Below are 22,047 nucleotides of genomic sequence, written 5' to 3'. Positions count from 1 at the left end.
ATTTTCTGTTCGGAACAATTCAGGTATCAATGTAACAACTCTTTTGTAGAATATCAATTAACAAGCGTTTAAACACAGTATAATACCAAACGGACAGGTGACACCCTCCTCTATTGTCTCGGTGGTAGAAATGAACCAGTGTTTAAGCATATACATTATGCTGGTCAGGGAGTGTGCCACAGTGACAGACAAGACCTTACTTGGAGAGATTCCAGGAAGCGAAAGGACCCAAGCCGACGTCCCCGAGGCACCAGACAGAACGTGGAGTTGTGCAGCAGTTCCTGGTAGTCATACCTGCACGAGACGGAGAAAGACAGGCAGATCAATGACAGCACATCTAAATCAGGGTCAATCACCACAGGTCCATGTGGGTTGAAGTCCAAGGTTAGAGTTAGGGTTTAGTGGGGTCACAGCAAAGAGTCAAGGTTACTGCTAGGGTGTACTGATTGCCCACAAGGCGCTCCTAGTGCTCTTCGCACAAGGCTATCTTACTTTACCATTTGCTTTGAGATACTGTACTGCAAAACCACAAATCCAACTTGTCAAACTGTCACATTTAGAAACAGAAAAAAAGGAACAAATTAAGTACAGTATACAAAAAGGTATCGCAATTTACAGAGACAGAAGACTTATAAACACAGTATTACATAATCTTAATTTATTACAGTTTACTATATTCAATGTAAAGGGACAATATGCTGGACATTGGGGATCCAACTATATGAATTTACGTCAATCCATACACAAAGGGTATTCATGCTTGAAGCGGCGTACTAATTTATTTTCAAGTCCCTATTCTGAAAAGTGTCTTTAATCTGTAGCTAAAAATCCCATTCATGTAGACTAATTAAAACAATGAATTGATGAATCTGTTAACAGAGAACTGGGTTTGAATGAAAGGGAAACTCTCCAGGACTGGAGTTGCTAAATCCTGTTCAAGACAGTGTTGCCACGGTAACTACCTCAAATGCATAACTTTGTGTTATTCTAAGGGAATAAGAAATGCATGAAAAAAATATTTTCATTTGTTCTTTTTATATATATATTATTTTTCTTCTACTTTTGTGTTTAAGGATAGCCTCAGGAGAACAAAAAATTCAACTGAAGTACAATATTTAGCCCACAGGAGAGAGTGCAAATATACAAAGAAAGACATATAATCCTGCTTTATATTTTATAACTCATTATAAACTTAGTCTTCAGTTTTTAAAAAACAAGCAGAATCTGTGTGAGAAACTCAGACAAGATTTAAGAAACAGTAGTTGCATCCTAGATTGGATGAATTGATCGGAAGGCAAAGTGTTAAATTATTCCCCCTTAATCCTGTCCCCTTTCTCTACCACCAATTTTGATAATACTGTGTCAGTAATAAGTGCTTCCCCAAAGGGCACTTTTATACCTTTTACAAAGGAACAATTTCCTTGACATTTGGAACCAGATGAGATTTTGGTGCTGGGGATAATTGGGTCTTAAAGGCAGTATGCAGTATAACATTATTGTGTGCCGATGATGCACTACTGTGCATGTGTGGTGGGTCAGAGATTTAGGGAGGAGAAGGTGGTGTGAATGAAATGGTAATCAGGTGGAGACCATGGAAAAAATCAGGAAATTGCAAAATGTTGTGTGGTTTGCCTTTAAATCAACCAACGGTGACAAATTAGAAAAAAAAGTCCAGTTGTTCTAACTCATTAACTGTACTTTTCTTTGACATGCTAAGAATTCAGTAGTCGAGTTGCAGCCATTCACCAATGAAAGTTTCCTGTCCTGTGGAATGACTCTCACAGAATAAAAGAGGCCACATCATTGATTTGTATACCTAAACAGAACAATCATCATTCTTAATCTGCTTCTGAAGATAAAGGTGGCCACAATACCATGGTATTCTGGCCATGTGTAAGAATCAATAGTTGCTCTCTTGTGCTGCTGTGAAGTTGGCCTTTTTTGCAGCAGCATCTTACTGTGTAACATAAGCTGAGCAATACAGATTCATCCCTTTTAGCCAGTTTAAATTAAGCAGGCCTTACATTCTGACTTCACCTGTTCTTTATCTCCACCTTACCACACAAGATTAAGACAAGCATAATTTCCCAAAGTAAATCTTTGTCACAAAGGCAGTTTCACTCAGTTTTCCAAACGCTGTGCTTTAGATCTTAGGAACGGAGAATGTTCAGGGAAAGGCAGTGCAAGGACAATACATTCAAACTAAGGACTCCACTGACTGACCAACCTGGGAGTTCCATATAGTACAGTACATTTATTCACCGAGCAAACAGCAAGACACAATGCCTAAAGTACAATACAATTGGCCATCCCAATTATTTAGTATGAACACAAACATGTTCAAGATAATATTAAAAATATTATTTTTTTTATTCTCTGTTGCATATTTTTTTATACTGAACCTGGTTATCTTCACTTTCAGACATATGAATATTTTGGGTCAGTCAGGCTGTTTTTGCCTGGTTTCATATTTAAGTGGTTAAGTGCACTGTGCTGTAACTCTGAGGCCCCTCGGTGTCACTGCGGGCAGCAGAACATGCTGTCTCCAGTGGTTTCCTCAAACAGCAATAAATAAATCCCAGAACTCATCAGCAGTGACTCCACAGCCTCTGAGGGGAGAACAGGCAAACAATGCTCTTGACTAACCCCAGAGCCTCACCTTCCTCCCTACAGGAAATATCAACTGCTATTGGAAATGGTTCACTGCATGCGCTGACAGAGGGCTCTCTTACAGTTAACAGCAGTGCCCATGGGACACATTGCTACTGCCACGGCCTTACAGCAGATCGTTAGTCATTCGAAGGATACTCCACCAAAAACACTCACAAATCTCTCATATATATTTATTTACCTCATAAATAAACCCCCTCTTATTAGCTAGCTCCAAATGCAGCCATGGTTTTATTCGAGATATAAAGAAGTAGCTTTTATGCCATCTGTGTTTTCCTGCTCCAGTTGTTTGCTTTGTAGCTGTTCTGCGTCTGTGGGATCATCTGTTGTTATTTAGATTTTGTTTTTGTTTTTTTTTCCATAATAACTAAGTGTCAAAAAACAATTTAAAAAAATTGGTCCAAGATGAACAGAATAAAAAGTACAGTAGACTGAAATTAGGGTCACACCCAGATCTGAACCCCAATGCTCCCAATGCTTCAGGACACGACTTAAAATACAGCCTTCACTTGAACGTAAAAATGAATGAAAAATTGAATATGTGGAGGAAAATCGCTCAGCCCCAAATATTCTTATCCACAGCCAGAGATGAGACATTTTAAACTGAGGCACAGCATTTCTGGCTTAGCTATAGTATGTCAGCTGAAATGAATAGATCAGAGACACCTGTATCAGTTCTCCATCCAATTCTAACTCGGCTGTAGGCACTGTGGGAGTCATCTGTTCTTTCCTGGTAGAAGGGTCATAGGTACAGTAGTATGTCACAATCATTTACAGCTAACAAATTCCAAACTGGTGATAGCATTGACAATGAGAAAAACAAGCAAGAATGTTTTTTTTTTTTTACAGAATCATTTCCTGATTCTGTTTTTTACATATTTTAAATATGAGGCAAAAAGAATATGAAATAAACCCAGTCCAAATTTATCAGTGGGAATAAGCAACCACTTGGCGAAGGACAGGGCAGGGTGCTATTTTAACCAGTAAAAAACAAAGAAAAAATTGACTGTTTGCATTCTACGATATTGCACTATAAGTGAGGAATAACTCAGAATGACTCTTGTCTGAAACAGAATCTCTGTCTCTGCGATTCCAGGGCTGTGGTAAGTTGATTGTTTTCACTCAACTGACTCCTCCCCTAATCATTCTCTCTCCTCTCACTATAAACTAATGTCCATAAATATAATGGACTTCCTGCCTTATTCAGCTATAAAGCCTTTATAACAAAAAGTGAACAACAGAAAACGTAAGCTTTTAAAATTGTGTTCAATGGGTTTCTGTCTATTGACTGCATGTTCATTTTGTTGGGAAGACATTTTCCAATCCACCATGGATTCGAGGTTCAGTGTGGTCTGTAGCATTTATACTTGTGAGAGGATTGAAGCTGACAGGAATAATATTTTAAATAAAATCAAGAAGATGATGCTGTAGAAGTGCAAGAATTACAAAGAGCTTCCTTGGACTGAAATCACAGAATCCCATCAATGTATTTTTTTAAATGCACATGACAAAGGCAATCTGCACCATAAAATATGATAAGCACCATGTGTTAAAAAAGGATTGTGCCTGCAAGACAAGACTGAAAATGTTATACAGTACCTGTTTTTTCAATGTCAAAATAAATACCAGCATATGGAAAACAATAGAAAACAGTAACATACTGTATAGAACTTTTTTTTTAAATATGATAATATATTAATTACCACTTTCTCAGAGGAATCAAAGAAAGAGTGGAATGATTTCTAGATGATGTGCTGATAGTAATAATTACACTTGTAATTAAACCATTGAGCCACAAAGCACCTTGACTTGTAAACTAAGTATATTAGTATCCATATTCTTGTTAAGTCTGTGATGCAGAAAAGCAAGGGTAATGTACTGAGCTGGCTTTGAGTTAATTAGCAACCAGCTGTTTAGTTCTTGACAGCTCTGTTAGCACAAAAAATAGAACAAAAAACAGGCAAGCTCATTAAATGAAGCACAGATTAGGAATTTTTGTCACCGGATTTGTTTGCTTTAGTCTTTAAAATATGTGATTTCATATTTTTCGATTCCACTATTTTTAAATTTTTATAGAGTACAAAATATTCAGAGAACACCTCTCTCATTCACATGTAATACAAACCTTCATGATTCCTGTGAAATATCTTGATGGATAAATGTGGGAAATCTCAGTTAAAACCCTGTACGATCTTCTCTGCGGGATTGCTGAAGGAGTTCTATTTAATTATACAATTCCTAAAGGATCATAACCCCAGGATTCCAGACAGGATTATAATACTGAGTGTTGTACAGAATATTATAAAAAAAATGGGTTGCAATTGTCACTAAACTTTGTCTTTTTAGAAGTGGTGAAACTGCATTTCACCAGCTCTCATACTAAACCATACATCACATTTACAACATTCTTTGACTACATAGAAAGAAATGCAAACTTTATTTTTGTTATGATTAACTGAAGATTGATTACTATGGTTTGCTCTGTTTAGTCTGTATTTTTATTTCTGAACAAAAGCATCTCAAGCAGCAGTTTATTAATCTTAAAATTCCCTGCATTTTACTCTTTGACTTTCCAGGACTGGTGTTTGACCTTGGAAATATCAGAGCTGAACACAAGCATTCCAACTAGTACCTTGTAAAGAAATACAATTCACTTTTCCATTTTCTTAGACGTAAAACTTTGATCTTTTTAGACTTTGATGTCTAAGAATTCAGTTTTTCAAAGCTTGCCTTCTGTCTCCATTGAGTGTTTTCACTGTGCTCTTAAAAGAGGCAACAGTGCTGTTTATAGATTCTATTTAGTGTGTGATGCCAGCTTTGATTTCATAACTGAAATGTGTCTGGCAAGGAACTGAAAAAGCAGTTAAACCTAATCACAGTGTAGAGTAATGCCACTACTTCATTTAAAGCAATGATCTCAAAGATCCCCATCATATTGAGAAGAACATGTTTATCCAAAATGTGGATTTATCACATTTTCTTTCTGTAGTTAATTTATATCCCTGATGTAATCACACACAAAACCATGATGTCAGGTATGAATGTTTGCACCTGCTTTTTAATGCTTGTCTTCTGTCCCTGTTGTTTTATGTTAACATCAAGGAGGCTCACACAACCAACAGTTGGTTATACATTGTACATGCACCAGAGGAGGCTTTTCTCAATGCAAAGGGCTGTGAGTCTATGGAACAAACTACCTAGCAATGGTTTTGAAGCCAATACCCTAGTTTCCTTCAAGAAATAGCTGGTTGAGATCCTTGGATTAACAGCTAACTACCACAAATTCTTGCCCTCTTAAATAGTGTCCATTAGACAAGGTTAAATTTTATGAAAGTGATTAACTGAGGTTCAGGAGGGATGACAATGACAAGTCAGTCAAACACAGCTGTATCTAATCACCATCATCACAAAATCAGCTATACTGTACATTTCAAACACAAACACCATTTGTCTCAAGCATCCCTCCTCCACCAACATCTCTGCCTTTCAGCTGCCCCTTGGTTTACTCAGTCTGAGTGGGGTGAACCATCAACAAAGTGGGATAAGTCAAACCTATCTCACCAAGTATTCCAAACATTGACGAAGCATTCAATTCCTGGATGGTGTTATCACTAGTGAAAAGAAATAATAAAATCAATAAATGAATGTGCAACACTACCCTTAAACTCTGTAAATTAAATCTGTAAGAACATATTCAAAATCCACCTTTCACCCTGAAGTGTTTTCAGGTGTAACTGACTGAATTTGTAGCTCAGCAGCTGCCCTTAACTAATCTCTTGTACAAAGTATAGCCTGGAGCATTCACATGTTCTGGTATTCTCACAGGTAACAATCTCATGACAAAGGATGGCAATAGATATTTGACCACCTCTTTGAAAGAACTTGCACCAAAGGTTCCTATCATAAAGCTATCAGTTCATTGTAACCCTACTTCAAACATTTCCTTGCCCAGTTACAATATGATTTCCACTCCTTTGTGATAATCCTTAAAATAATCCTTTGTAACAATGTTTTGTATAAAAACATACAAAAGGCACTATCTTTTGAAGATACAATTTTCCATATCTTTCTAGCTTTATGAAAAGATCTGTGCTCCAAGCAGCATACATTTTAAATATTTATCGTAGTAACAAAACTGGTTAAAAAATCACTTTTTCACTTAGGCTAATGACAAAATGGGATATTTTTAGGCCCAGCACTGCTAATCTAGATTGAAGCCTGCCTTCAGTTAACATACTGTATACAGTACTGAACAAGTACAAATCTGATTCATGTATTATTGACTAGGCAGAAATCAGAAAGAATTACAGATTAGAAGGTACAAAGAGAGATAGCTAATTAAGTCTTTTTCATCATCATTTGCTGTTTGCCTTGAAATGTTTTGAATTATTAACAATAAATCCACGATAATAATGATAAGAAATAAACTTTATTCTGTCAACACAGTCGTTTGGCACCTATTAAAAATCTTTTAACTTGGTCCCACAAAACAGATTAATAAGACCAGTCTGGCCAAGGAAAAACAGAACACACAGATGAGCAAAGGAAGAAGAATGTTCTGTGCTCCTCCTAAAGATTTGCCAAAACTAGATTCAAATTTGGGGCTTTTACTGTGCCTGTACCACTTGTCTTTCCCATCTGTCTCTGTTAGCCATGACAAAACAGAATTGATTGTACACATCATGATTACTACAGTTTAAATAAAATTCAATGCATGTTTCCATCACAGGCATCTATTTCCATATAATCCGTATCTTTTGGAACCACATCAACAGCTTGAATAAATATGAGAACAACTTAATGCATAACAGTGGTACACATGACCAAAAACACAGAGGACTTACATAAATAATAGGCTTATTTACAGCCCAGGGTTAATTGATTCTCATTCAATTGACAATGCCTTGCTGTTGCTCATTTGTAACACACCCATAAAACAATACAGTCTGGAGTTGCTTTTCCCTACCCTGGGCCTTGGGGACCTTATGTCTGGTTTTCATTCTAGCTGAGTTGTTAATCATTGGTGCTAATTGATGGCTTTAATCAATATGCTTGCTCTAGGCATTTGTTTACTGTTTTTTTTCATTCAGTTCATGGTCTCTGAAACCCAGCTTCAAATGTACTGTTCCAACACCGTCAGCATACCAAACTTTATGCAATCTCTCCACAATGTCTCTTGCTGCCTTGTTTCAGTCTAAACAGCTTATATTCTAAACAGTATATTCTAAACAGTGATCAATTTCTGAGGAACACACACAGGAAGGACTGACAATGTAAGGCCTTTTTAATTTTCTGCAAAGGTCTAGTTGGTTACTTTTCAGCTGATATACATGAATGAGGACAGGTCAGAAATTCAGGGGTGGTTTCCATCAACTGTTTAAAATAAGGGTCCCTCAGTAACAGGGTTGGGAACTGCTGGTTTAGAGTCGAAAGTTAGGAGTTTAACGATTCCATACTCTCTGAATAGCATACTGAGTGAAGATGGGCAATAAGTATTTAAAACATATGATTTAAAAGAAGCAATTAACTAGAAATAAAAGAACGCAATTAGAGAAAAGCGGTAACAGTAAATCTCAAGTGACACTTGAACCTTATGCACTTGACAATACAGACAAGCACTTCACCAGTGAGTCAGCGGAGGACATGTGGCTATCCATTGTTGAGGGCTCTCAGAGGCAGCAGCTGAGCACCGCCAGGCCTGTATTATGGGATGCCTGCAATAGTGCCAGCAGAGCACTGCATACCGCTGATCATAACCGCAAAAGGAGCACTGACGCTGGGAATTTGTATCAGGTTTTACGGCAGTGCTCCCTTACAGCTTCGCTCCAGTTGATTCCAAAACACTGTGAAACTCGAACTCCAGTCTGGATGTTTATGGTCAGACACTATTGTCACAACTAAGACCCAGCAAAGAACCACAAGAGGCAGTGTTTCCATAACGGGAGCAAAGCACAGAATCATCTGGTGGGTTACAGAAGGCACTCTGTTCTCATTACCACCTCACCCAGAGAGGACATTTGAACTCCACATTGGTTTGGAGATGTAGCTTTGCTTGAGGTAGGACAACCAAAGTAATTTTTTCCATATTAGAAAGGAGGATCTAAATGTATACTGACCTGCTCAATAAGCCTATTCATGTTTATAAATAAAGACTATTTTATATAAGAAGGCTCAGAAGGACCACATGCATCAATTCAGCACATAATAACAATGTTTTCTCCTGTATGTAAACATGACACATTTATATGTTATGTGCCACATATTACACATATAGAAAATGAAACTAAAATTGTACATGCACAGTGTTCACAGTGGTACCAAGCAACAAGAAGGCAGGGGATGATCAATATGTCAACAGGGAAGAAGAGGATTTCATTGTAAACGTGGCCCGAGGTGCAGTCAATCCCTCCATAAGTCTGCCAGAATTCTGCAGACAGGCTGTTTAACGAGAGCTGTGACTGATGGCTTCCCTAAAACCTAATCAAACGCAGGGAGTGAGCTTCACGTATATGCCTCCCTGCTCCCCCAACAGGCCTGCCTGCCTGTCTGGCCTTAGACCAGCCTCTGCTTTATTGCTCAGCTTTGACAGTCTCTGAGTTTCACCCACACACGCCCACCATGTACCCGACAAGACTCCCGGCTGTAGTAAGCATGTAATGCGTTAGCAAATGCAAACAGCTACCAAGAATTCCACATGATCTCTATAACTGGGAGGACAGCTTTCTTGCTTCCTTTTAGTAACTGTACACCCCTCCTCATTGATTTATTTAGAAAATCTACAAAAACAAAAAAGGAACATTTAAGACTATGCTTTTGTGCTTTTTTGTGCCTTATTTATTTTGATATATTTATATTTTTACACTTAAAAATGTAAATAATGATAAAATTGCACTTGAACATAGGTAACCTCATCCCTACAGTAGATCTTGAACCTGTTAAGACACATACAATACACTCACTGTTTTTTACACCCTGACATTAAGTCATCTTATGACTTTACTCCGATAAATTTATATTGTACTTTTGATACGATTTTTCTCAGCATTTGACATTCTTGGCTTACTTTTAGTTTCTTCTGAGCACTTTACCATGCTGTCATTGTGCTCTCCAGCACTGGCCTACAACCAATGTACTGTATTAAATGTTTAGATATTCTAAGCTACTCAATTCTTTTTACAGCAACACTGAGAATTTTAAGGGAGACATGGTGGCACTATGGTTTGCATGCTGCCTCACAGAGCTGGGGACCTGGGTTAAATTCTTGGGGTGCTAGTTGTGTGGAGTTTGTATATTCTCCCCATGTTTGTAAAACAAATTGAAGTTTGTTCTTTCACTTTAGCACTATTGTTGGCATCATTTGTTGAAATTTATCTGGCGCGAGACATTGCACTGTAGCCAAAATGCCTGGAAGTTATCCTGCTGGGAAAAAGGAATCAAAGTGAAAGAAATGCATCATTCATGAAAACCATGGCTGAAGAGCAGAGCTACCACAAAAGCTGATCATGGCCAACTTCACGGGAATTGCTTTCTTTAAAATTGCAAAAAAAACGCTTGAACATACAAAATGCTGAGGTTGTATCAAAGGCCTTGACATCACATCGCTTTGTGCTGGCCCCTAGCCTTGTTACACTCTCTCTGGAGTCCCGTTTGTACAACTCCACCTCAACACTTGTCACCTCACCACACGCACACAAACCTACCAGTTTTTTCAAAGCGTGAGGGAGCCATACATTCCCAGCCAGGATATAAATAACAATGCAGTCTGCAGAGCTTGAAAACAAGGTTAACGTGACCTACTTATTCAACCCAACTGGGAAGAGGTTTGTTTTGTTCCTTTTTGAAAAGTATTTTCTAATGATGGAGCCTGGAATAAAAAAATACAACCTGAACTGCTTTCAGATCCAATAAAAAACAAACTTTTTTTTCTCCTAAACTCTATTTACAGTAGGGCCAAAAGCTGATGGACTGGGTTAGGTAAACACTCTATAGAACTCTACTAACACAGAGATGTTTAGATACCTTATGTGTCAATTTCTGATTCCATGTCTAATGTATTACTGTATTATGCAACCAACTATATGTCAAATACCTGCTTAAAATCCATTGCGGCTACATTTGACAGCCTCCTGTTCAGAATTTTGGTTGTATAATATTTGTCTGTTACAAAACACTTATATAAAGGCTCACTGTGAATGTGCCAAATAAGCATCACCACATATACAGTATATATATATAGTACAAATTATGGGCAATCTCTCTGGCACCTGTCTGTCTTGAGAAACAATAGTGGACAACTGTGACAAATACCTGTATTGATAGTTCAGTACCACACATCTCTGCATTATTGAAAGCTGCCTATCCCTGGTGAGGGTCACAGCAACCCATATGTGAATCCAGAGTCCATTGATCCCAGAGTTCACATGAACCCAGAGCCCATAGAATCTGAGAACCTACATGGGCCCAGAGCATGTGTAAGCTCAGCCTACATGAACACAGGAACATGAAGCATGCAATGAAAGGAGAGGCTACATGTTGGATGGGGCACAGAGCACATAAGCATGCATCCAGAGGAATAATTAGAGGCACTAGTTGACCTAACTAGGGGAGTTAGGGAGGTTTTTTGGTAGGTGGGAAGAGGCTGGGGCAACAGAAGCAAATTCATGCTAAAAATGGGGATTGTGATTCTTCTGTTTTAATGTAAACCATAGTCAGTTATGCCAAGTAGAAAAACTTCAATTACAGCAAAGGACAATGAAGTAACAAAACAATGTAGAACACAATTTCTCTTTTTAATAATGACTTTGCAAACCTCTTTTGTGGGTGTGAATATCTTCTCATATGGGTTGAGATATTTCACATTTAGAAATTCCACTGATCTATCCTGTGGCAATCCTCATCAAACCTTGTGAAAGGGCATGCTCTCATAACACAGCAACATGACATGTTGCATAATGGTACACACTAAACCATGCTACAAGCATTCATAATCAAAATGCAGCTGTGTGAAATAAAAACCGAAGTCTGAAATTGTGTATGGACACTGCTAGCCCCAGGCACTCCTCTCCAGTTTGAATTTTAAGTAACACTTCAGACAAAGTTAATGAACTGAAAATTACACAATAAAGAGCAGAGTCATTCTTCCTCTGTGTCTGTTAAGTGTGTGAAAAAGGTTGAAAAATAAAAGAAAATGAAAATGTGTATATGATGGGTGGCGCAGTGGTTAGCATTACTGCCTCACAGCACCGGGGCCCTGGGATCAGTTCCTAGGGATGACATATGCATGGGGTTTGTATGTTCTCACTATGTTCATGTGAGTGTTCTCTGAGTGCTCTGGTTTGCTCCCAGAGGCCAAACACATACTAGTAAGTTAACTGGCTTCAGGGAAAATTGGCTCTGGTTTACTTGTGTGTATGTCTGTGTGTAAGCTATGATGGACTGGTGTCCATTTTAGGGTGTACCCTGCCTTGCACCCATTAGTTGTCAGGCTAGGCTCCAGCTCTCCCACGACCCTGAATTGATAAGAAAATGGATGGATGGAAATGCGCACAGTTTTTTTCTCTTTTCTTCCCAGAGAAGAACAAATAACCTCCCATTTGACCGGACAATTAACAAAACACAGCCCAGCCTGTGAGCTGGCAGTGTGCTCTGTGAGACAGAGGCTTGTGTCTGAACTCCAGGGTAATCATGACTGCTGGCTCTAATGCTCACACGGATATTCAGCCTCTAGACTGCAGCACATTTATGACCACCACCCAAACATGCCAAGAGCTCTTCAGGCACCTACAGACTCAGACCTGATGTTCAAACATTTAAAACAGCTTAGATTTTTATTTTCATTCATATTTCATTTTCATATTTTATTACTGGTGCAGATGGTATGTGAATTATGGAGTCCCAGGCATCTAAAATATGCGAGGATGTTTCTTTTTCATTTTCTAAGAAATGTTCATGGTTTTAAAGATACAAAATCCACATTATTACACATTTGCAAAAAAAAAAGGCATGTGTTTCATTTTTTTAGATTCAATACAGAGTCTTTTTGTTTCAATCAAAAGAGTACAGTATCGGCTACTTCTTTTCCTTGATGCATCCCATTTTATGGAATCCTTTGTGATTCTAGTCAGATAATGAGCAGGCATTTCATAGACGCTTTTAATCCAAAGCAATTTGCAGATATTAGAGGAGGAATGAAGCGTCAACAGCCAGCGTCCCATCCAATTGGAGCTCTTTTATATATCTTCTTAGAAGAAGGGAGCACAAGGAGGGCCATTGACTTCTATTGAAACACTCAACAAAACATCGAAAGAGCTAAGGCTTAGATCACCTTAAACAAACCTACATACCTCAAACACTGAACTGCCTTCTCCATATTGTCCTTTTTGCTTATATTAATGAGTAGGCTAACATGTCACTGTCGTAAATATAGCTAATGAAAAGAATAAGAAATAAGAAATTAAATGTGGTAGAATATGAGAATATTCTTACTTATTCTTATTTGAAAGTTGGAGGACATGCCAGTCAGCTACTCATCCTCCTGCTAGGCCACAATCTTCCTACTTTATAAGTATTTATAGTTTTTACCTCCCTAATATCCATTCACAATTTGGCTGTTACAACCTAGAAATGTGGTAGAGGTGGCACTGCTTTTAATTTAGGCATTTCTGATGTGGAGCAGGTAATCCTAGTTTTACTTACTGATGTTAGTGTACAAGCAGAATGTATCATCTACATGGAACTAAGTGCATATTTTCAAAAGCAATGTAAAAAAAAAAGGTTGAGAGCTACACACACATTTACAGTATCTCAACCGTTGTTACTCTATTCACAATCACAGGGCAATTCGTTAATAAAAAGTGTGTGCTTTCTACTTGGTACTGAAAACAATTTAGTTAGAGAAAAGAGTTCATCTTTATATTACATCAATATTACAATTTCCTAGCTTAAAATACATGAATGTTTCATCCAATTAAATATTAAAAAAGATGAGATAAATAAAGGAAATGCCAGAGAAACCAGAGACCCCTGTTGTCAAACTTTGAGATGTGCTTTCTGAAATATGTATTTCCAGGAACTGTTAGTAGGTTTTCAGTAGGTATAAAGGTAAAGGTAGTTGAAGGTAACCAGTGCAGAATGTGACTCATGTTTGAGAAAAAACAAACCATTCCATTTCCTTTGTGGGTGTTAAGGGTGTGAGGACATGCTACCACAGAAAACACCCCAAGCACTTTTCCCAACAAATTACAAGGGCAGGCAGTCCTTGTTAAAATAAGACAAATGTCAACTATATACAGTAAATCTAAAGTAGCAATATCAGAAATATAACCCTTGCTTCTTCTACTCCATGTTTTCATAATATAGTTTTCAGCTCTTGGCTGAAATGTTAATTTGCCTTAGGTGAATAAAAATCATGCAGTCCAAATATAAAATATTCAACATGTAAGAACATGTAAAATAAAACTAGATTGTACCAATGGCTTGTTTTCTACTGTATGTCTTTAATGCATAGTTTGCTTCAGCATGGAATATGGCATTTGAAGTGATAGCTCATGATGGAACTTAAAAATGTTTTTGTATACTGTAATAAGCATGCATTGGTTAAACCCAGCTGTCTTACCCAGCTTGTTTCCAGCTACACATTTCATGAGGATTTGGGAGTAAACTCCTGTATTATGATTTTCCTTAAAGTCACTTTAACACTCTAGACAATGATGACATCATGATTCCCCACAGAAAATGATATGTGACCTTACATTTATGAACACTAATTTGGACAAACCATGGTATAGTATCATCGCAGCCTAGTGTGGTAAAGCAAGAGAAATCATTGCAAAAGCAATGCACATCAGTATGAAATGCAAAGGAAAACTGGAGAAGATGAGAAACGAATGAGCTTGGAAAGGACAGTCAGACATTACAAAAATCTTTGGAATGATATTCTATGTTGAAATGTTCCATGATACCATTTTGGAGAATGGCATACAGAATGTCATATGACATTGACCACAGAGAATCAGGACCTTGGTTTTATGTCTCATCCGAAGGATGGCACCTTTTTACAGTATAGTGTCACTATACTGGGGCATTAGGAACCACAAAGACCACAGGTAGAGCACCCCCTACAGGCCCCTCTTATAACTCTTTAAGCAGTAACCTTAGTTTTTCCCAGGAGGTCTCCCATCCAGGTACCAGTCCAACTTATGTCTGCCTAGCTTCAGTGGGTTGCCAGTTTTGAGTTGAAAAGTTATATGGTAATGTCCCTCTCTGCATCACCATTAACTCTACCGAATAAATGAAATATAGAGGCACAATTACTGCCAGACCACTGAACACTGATAACTGGCAATACTATTTAATGTCAGTCCTTCATCCACATGTATGAATGGACCAAATCCTATAGGAAAGTAGAAGTCAGACAATTCAATAAAAAACTTAACCTTAATGCTAGATCTACAGTGCAGTTTACTTAGCCATGCTTTGTCTGTTATGTAACTGGTAATTAGATAGCCATAATATTAGACAAAATCATACAGTTACTGTGTGTCTGGCCTTATTCCTTACAGACTTTTTTTCCTTTCTTCCAATGTCTCCTTTGCCAGTATCTTGGATCTGATTGGAACTAAACTACCTGTATCAATTACACATAGCTCTGAGCTCAGCATCAGTTTTTGCTGCTCTGAGAAAGCTCATTAAATATTGAGGAAAATGTCAGTCTAGGGTAAATCTAATCAAGCCGTAAGAAAAGGACTCTGTTTTTTTTAAAAAGGACCGACTTTCTTAAACCCACATTCATACAAGCAGGTAATTGCCTAACCACTCCAACTACTGTTTTTAAACCTTTATATGTTCAAATATTTTTTGGTCTCTACACTATATATATAAAAAATGATTTTGAAAAGAATGCTCCAGGACTGAAGGTAAAGACATGATGCTCCTCTAATTCAACTTTGGTATTCTCATTATGTCACATCCCAACATTCTATATTCATTCTTTAAACTTGGGCAGGTATACAAAACTGAACTACATGCTCCCCATGTGACACTTTCAGCATGCTATTGGAGCCAGATTTGGACTGATAGTACTGAATTACACAGCAAGAAGTCATTTTAAGAACTGCCTCCCAGAAAAGCCTATGGGAGATGTGCTGGAAGAAAAGGAGACTGGCACTTCTTGAGGTAACAGATGGGGAACGCCTGAATCTCCCTCCTGTTCCCTAGTTTGGTACTATCAGTTATGAATACTGGCACTTTCAAATGTCTGCCTCAATGAATTCTGCTGATAAAATATCAGTGGCAAAAAAATGTCTGATCTGTTGGCGCTACAGTATCATATTCCACCTATAAAAAGAATAACACAGAAACACCTGGGATGCAGAATAATACCATAATGGAACAAGTAATAGGTTTATTCCATGCTGAAAAGAGGTTGGGTGTGAGAAGGCTCCACAGCAAAAATGTTGTTTCTTTCTTCTCTTTTCAGCATGGAATAAACCTATTACTTCTTCCTTTGTAGCCTATGCATGCTGATGCAGCTACCCCTGTGAACTACTACAGTATAATACCATAATGTCTGGGGTTTTGAAATGTTCATCAGGATACTGAAATACTTCCTCGGTTGGAATACCATTTCTCTTTCAGCGTCTGAGCTTTTCATACTATTCTTATTTTGCAAGAGAACCTTGAAGTCAAACATTTGTACAAAAGGAAGCAAAAAGGGGCTGCAAGATGCTCTGGTAACATTTTTGAACATGTTAAAAATCCAAGACCTACAACAAAAAACAAACAACGAAACTGCAGTGTAACAGTGACAAGAACAGGCCGAAACAGCCTTGGACAGCATTATTTCATGTCGTCTTTAAGCAGGCCTCTCATTCATTCATTAATGCCATCGCTTTGTGCCAAGAAACCATTCCTCTCCCTCATTCAATTTCATTTAGATAGGGAAAATGAGTTTTGTGACAGCCACTGCGCTCTGGAGCTGGAAGCAACCGATGGCTCCATTAATAAAATCTATCTGATTTAAGACGCGCGTTCATTAAGTCGAGCTGTCAGCCAAGGCTGCTGGTAATGACTGCCACGTGTCTGCACAGCCAGCCGATTTGGCACAATGCCCTCTGCTCCCTGCCCACCAACAGCTGAGGAGCAGCCAGGGGAATATTTTCCCAAACAAGAGCAAGAGCATTACCACAAAGCAGCAGCACTGCCAAGCAGACAAGCACACACTCCTGGAAACTGCTGCGCACAGCTGGAAATGGAAACACAGTTCTGCATTGTGCTACAGCAGCATAAATGCGTGAACTTTAAAAATTATTTCCGTTTCATGTTGCATCTTGCCATAGTCTGGGGTGTGCCAGATCATTCTTTGGCAAAAGAAGTTTCGCAATCTCTTGTTTATCTCTGCCGTTTAATCTTTGTTTTATTTGATTTTGTGCAAATCAAGTCTTGTGTGACAGCAGCTCATACATTTTTCCATTATTTGAAAGGGACGTGTGACTGTTTTTTATTAATGACAAACTTCTAGTATTTTTTTAATTTCCAAATATTTCTGATGCAATCCAGAAAACATCTGCTTTATTCCTTATTTATACATTTTTGTAGGGGTTGTCTACTTAAAACTACGTTGTGTTTTAATTAAATGATAGAAATTTGCACAACACTACATTGTGGTAAATTCAACACTTTGAAAGGGTGCTCTTTTATCTCACCCCAAAGATTAACTCACGATATTAAGTCAGTGCACTTTAAGATTTTAATATAAACATATACAGTATCTAATGCAAAACACACTAGACTGCACTGAACTGCATAGTAAATCACAAGTGGAACATACACTCACTCGCCAAAGTATTTCAAACCCCGGTCAAATAATGAAGCTCTCTCAAGGACAGGCAATACATGGTTGATTTGAGGATTTTAAGGCAGCTTCATCCTTCCATCACCTTCTCTGGCTAGATCTATTCCCACAAAATCAATGCAACATGCATAGTTTAAACCCATACACAATCAGTCTCATCATAACCTCAGCTGAAGGTGATCTGACTGGAATTGGTTAGGCCTGTGATGCAAATAATTAAACCCGCATGGAATACATGTCATTGTCTTGTTCAAACTGTCTTCAGACAGAAGCCCAACATGTCATTTGGTGGGCATTCCTACTACTCAGGCCAGCAAGTATTGCTGTTTTCAGGGATGACCCCTCTTTCAGAGAACATTAGAATAGTTACCAACAAAAGCAGGCCGTTTGAGCCATTTGCCAATTTGGTAGTTCGTTCCTACAAGGATCTTATCCAGCTGTTTATTGAAAGAAGCCAGAGTTTCAACAACACGGCTGGGTAGCTTGTTCCATAGTGCCTCCTGTTCTCAGGTTTAAATACACTTCCACATACTTTCCATTTGTGACTTCTGGTTCATGTTTCACTGTTGATACAGATGTCTGTTGGGTTGCCACTGTGGATATTGAATACTAAACTAAACTAACTAAAAAGATTCTGTTCCTTCAACCTGTCAGTGCAGGACATCATTTCACTGAAAAAGCCATGGTGTTGAACACCTCAAACACACTCATCCTTTTATAAATACAAATTACATCTACAAATATTAAAGTATATTAAAAACGAAGGAAATACTATCATATGAAAATGGGAGCATGCCGATCTGCATGGTTAATGTAACAGAAGTTATGCAAGCTCCGTGAAAAGAGACACTTCATTCTTTTGTTTTGAAGAAACTGTGAGTGTTGCAACAAATCCTGTTCAATTTTATGACAGTCACAGTGTCAGTCATTGTATCACTTCCTGCACCTTCTGTAAACTGTCCCTGCAAAAAACACCCTTTAGCTGATGTAAAAAAATAAATGGCGCAAGGTAGCACTAATTAACTTCAACATTTCTGTATCTCACCCATTTACTCATTTTCTCTAAACATGCATTGGGGTTTAACTATTTCAGAATTGTACACAGATACTGAAGGAGTGGATTATTTCACACTTTTCTCCTTGTGCCTCATACCCACTTGTTCCTAGTATTGCCCTGGTATTTAGTATTGGTGCTTGTTTTAACTGACACTGTTAGCAATTCTAACTATAATCAGTAAAATGCAGTAAACTTATTAGGCTCTGCTCAACTTATACCTTAGGCATGTAATATGTGTTCCAACAGAATATGTAGGGGTGTTGACATTTAAAGTTCTAATTACTAAGAAATAAGCAATCAACTTCCAAGAATTTGTGTCTTTCCCAGTAGTAATTTAAATAAGAATTGTGATTAGGTATTTTCCTGTACATAACCCAAATAGCTCCACTATCAGCAAAAGCTAATGTCTCTCCCAGCATTCAGGGCAAGAGTTAGTGTTGCTGTGTTGTTAAAAAGCTTGTCGTGTGGCAGCTTGAGTCGATGAGTTACTATAGCCACAGCCTTTCTATATCTGCACTGAGCTCTTCAAAGCAAACAGTGACTGAGAGGAATTTTAATTCACACAAATGGGTGGCACAGACAAGGGAAATGGAATATTGCACATTTCTGGAGACCAGACGGACTCGTTAACCCCTAATTACACTAATTAGAGGGTGTCCTTCATTAGGAGAGCAGCAAAAGCATGTGTGCTTATGAAGTCCGTAGACAGAGGAGAAAAAGTCATGCTCGAGCAAGCTCTGGCTATATGAGAAACCCTCTCTCTTGGTAGGCAAGGAGACTAGACTGCAAAGAAAACAACAGCCTGGATAAATAAGCAAACCTCTTGTCAAATCCTGTTTGCATATTACACAGGATATAAAATAACTTCCCACATGCCAGGGTATTGATCATCATAAGACACCACTTGGTTTTAATAAGGAGACTTGGGACCACAGCCAAAAAGTCAGCAGTTCTCCATTTGTACACCTACCATGCCACTGATGACTACAATTTTCAATTTTTCAAGTGTTACTTCACAGAGAACTAACTAAGCTCAGTGATAAGCTTGTTTATCCAGCCTAGACAGCTTAAACAATATTGGATAGCAGGATAGGCGGAAGTCCAGAAAAAAAAAACAGAAAGCCTGGAATGATGACAACTCTACGGTCTCATTTTCAAAGCTGATGCGCTCAGCGGATATACGATTGCATGCACAAAGGCTCCTCTTACATTAAATTAAGACGCAGGCTGGAGTACAGCGGCTGTCTAGTCCTTTTCCATGACCAATAACATCTTATTATAGCAGTAATAAGATCCCAGCTCCAATGCCCAGGGGCCTTTCCTATCTTGCAGTAATCTCAGATCCCGCCATTGTTTGACAATTCCAAGAGCGGCTTGTGTGCTCTAATCTGATTGTGTGTCGTGTTTTCAGGACCCACGACTGAAAGGGCAATTAATAAAGGCCTTCTCTTTTCCACTCAGCAGTGCTGACCCCTACCCACCTCTTGGCAAGGTTACTGCTAGTGCTGCCTGCTTTCGGGCTCCAAAACAGGTGGGCTGGGCACCACAAAATTCCAGTGCAGGAAGGGACAAAATTCCCCCCACCGCATAAGTAGTCTGATGAACTTCAAGCTCAACAAGGTGCAAGGCACTTGTTTACAGTGGGTGAGAATTGTTCATGCATTTTCTCTTAGTGGGGGCACATCTGCACAGAAATGGAGTGAAAAAGAATTATTTTAATATTTTAATTTAATTTAAATAATAGCTGGTCTTGTCTGCTGTGGCATTCGTTAACACTAGACAACATGACCTGCTATGCTGCGAAGCTGCTACCATTTGGTCAGTAGCTTCCATACAATAAATAAATACATTAGACACAAGAGACTTTTGCATAAGCAGAACAATTATTGTCTATAAAAGGAAATGTTCAAGCAAATGTCACTGTTTTTTCCTATTCAGAGGCTGGGAGAAACTGAAGTCTTCATGTTTCCTCATATACCCTAGTTAGGTACATTCAGCTACTCTGGGCAGTTATAAATAACCATAACCATGCTCTCCACAGTTACTATCCTAAAACCTGAAGAGTGGAGTCATCTGTGGAGTAAAACTATATTTATTTGCTATATTTTGGGAGAAAAATATACAGAGATACACAGAACCTAGCAAAGACGAAAAGAGATTTAGAAACATTTGGTTAGCATTAGTTAGCCCCTGTTCACCCACAAATGTTTGTATCCCTGCCTTTGTGGGAACTTTCTGTTGACTTCCATTCTATTTTTACTTACAGCGCTATACTCCTCCAACATGAAACTTCACACGGGGTAAAACAGACCCCATAATAATATTTATGGCATTATTACAATTTAAAGAAGCTGCCATTTACTTTTAACAGTCTTTTATATTTACAGGACATCTTCATGTCATCTGTTTGCCAAGAACTACTTTCTGTGTGGGGACAATTTCTCACATTTTGTCACACTCTAGCCACTGGCTTAGAATGATAGGTTTAAAAATCCTTTCCAGGAAACCACTCTCTCAGTTTAGCATTTTACTTGTGTTTTTTCATTCAATAATACTGCTTTCAGTTCTAATATGTGGGTTTCCGTCTTACCTTTTAATTAACAACAACAGTCTCTGGCACAGCTTAAGTCAGGCCCTGCAGAACTGCTGGGCTTGATTTTTCTCATGTTACAGGATTTTGTCAAAACAATAATAAGAAGAATAATAACAACCCTTTTTTATTTTCCTGCTCTCATTTTATTACTGTATTTTTCTTCTTCTCTCTGTTTTCACTGGCAGCTGCTGGAGAAACACCAATTACAGGGAGATTTCATTGCATCATGATTTGCAGAAAAGTCATTCCGTATTACCTTTGCAACAATAGCAAACATCTTTCAAGGACATGAACCTATACTCAACGCATTGGAACCATACCTTGGATAGACATAAAAACTACCCAGGATGCAAAAATGACCAGAAAATATTAGGGCACTTTAAATAAAGAAAAATACATAAAATATAATATATCCACTTTGTTGAAGCAACATGCTACCGTATCTTGCTATGTTTCATTCCAGTGCTACTTGCCCTTCAATAAGATTTACCTAAAAAAGTTAAAAAGCTGCGGAATGTTACCATAACATATCATTTCATTCACAATCAAGAGAATTAAAAAAAAATTCTGCAGAATCAGAGAAAGATAAATCCTTGTGACTGTGCACCAGGCCAGGAGAAAACTACATCTGTCAGTGAGATGAATCTGCACCAGGGCTTCTACAGTACTTCTGTTAATTACAGCGGGCCAGGCTAAAGAGATTTAGCCCTTTAATCTGGACTGATATGACCCGAACCCTAATCCCATTTACGCTGTTATTCACTCCACTGAGCGCAGATTGCAGGATTTAGCAAACGTTACGTCACTCCATCTGCTGCGACACCCTGGGCGTACCATACACTCAGAACCTCTTTATTGTACAGTATGTGCTTCAAG

General features: G+C 38.3%; 1 protein-coding gene across 4 annotated transcripts in view; it reads right to left on the bottom strand.

The window, feature by feature from the left end:
• The window catches only part of ext1c (exostoses (multiple) 1c), a 109,249-nt gene that overhangs the window by 25,317 nt on the left and 61,885 nt on the right, over positions 1-22,047 (bottom strand). For all 4 annotated transcript variants that reach the window (XM_088932370.1, XM_088932373.1, XM_088932374.1 and 1 more), the window contains one exon: positions 201-294. In XM_088932370.1, coding sequence (XP_088788496.1) covers positions 201-294 — 94 coding nt within the window. The remainder of the gene's footprint in view (positions 1-200; positions 295-22,047) is intronic.

This window comes from Atractosteus spatula, chromosome 14, assembly GCF_055471065.1.
Source record: "Atractosteus spatula isolate fAtrSpa1 chromosome 14, fAtrSpa1.hap1, whole genome shotgun sequence".
In the NCBI taxonomy this organism is placed as follows: Eukaryota; Metazoa; Chordata; class Actinopteri; order Semionotiformes; family Lepisosteidae; genus Atractosteus; species Atractosteus spatula.
Note: the sequence above shows the minus strand (reverse complement) of the source record. Positions and strands in the feature narration are given on the sequence as shown.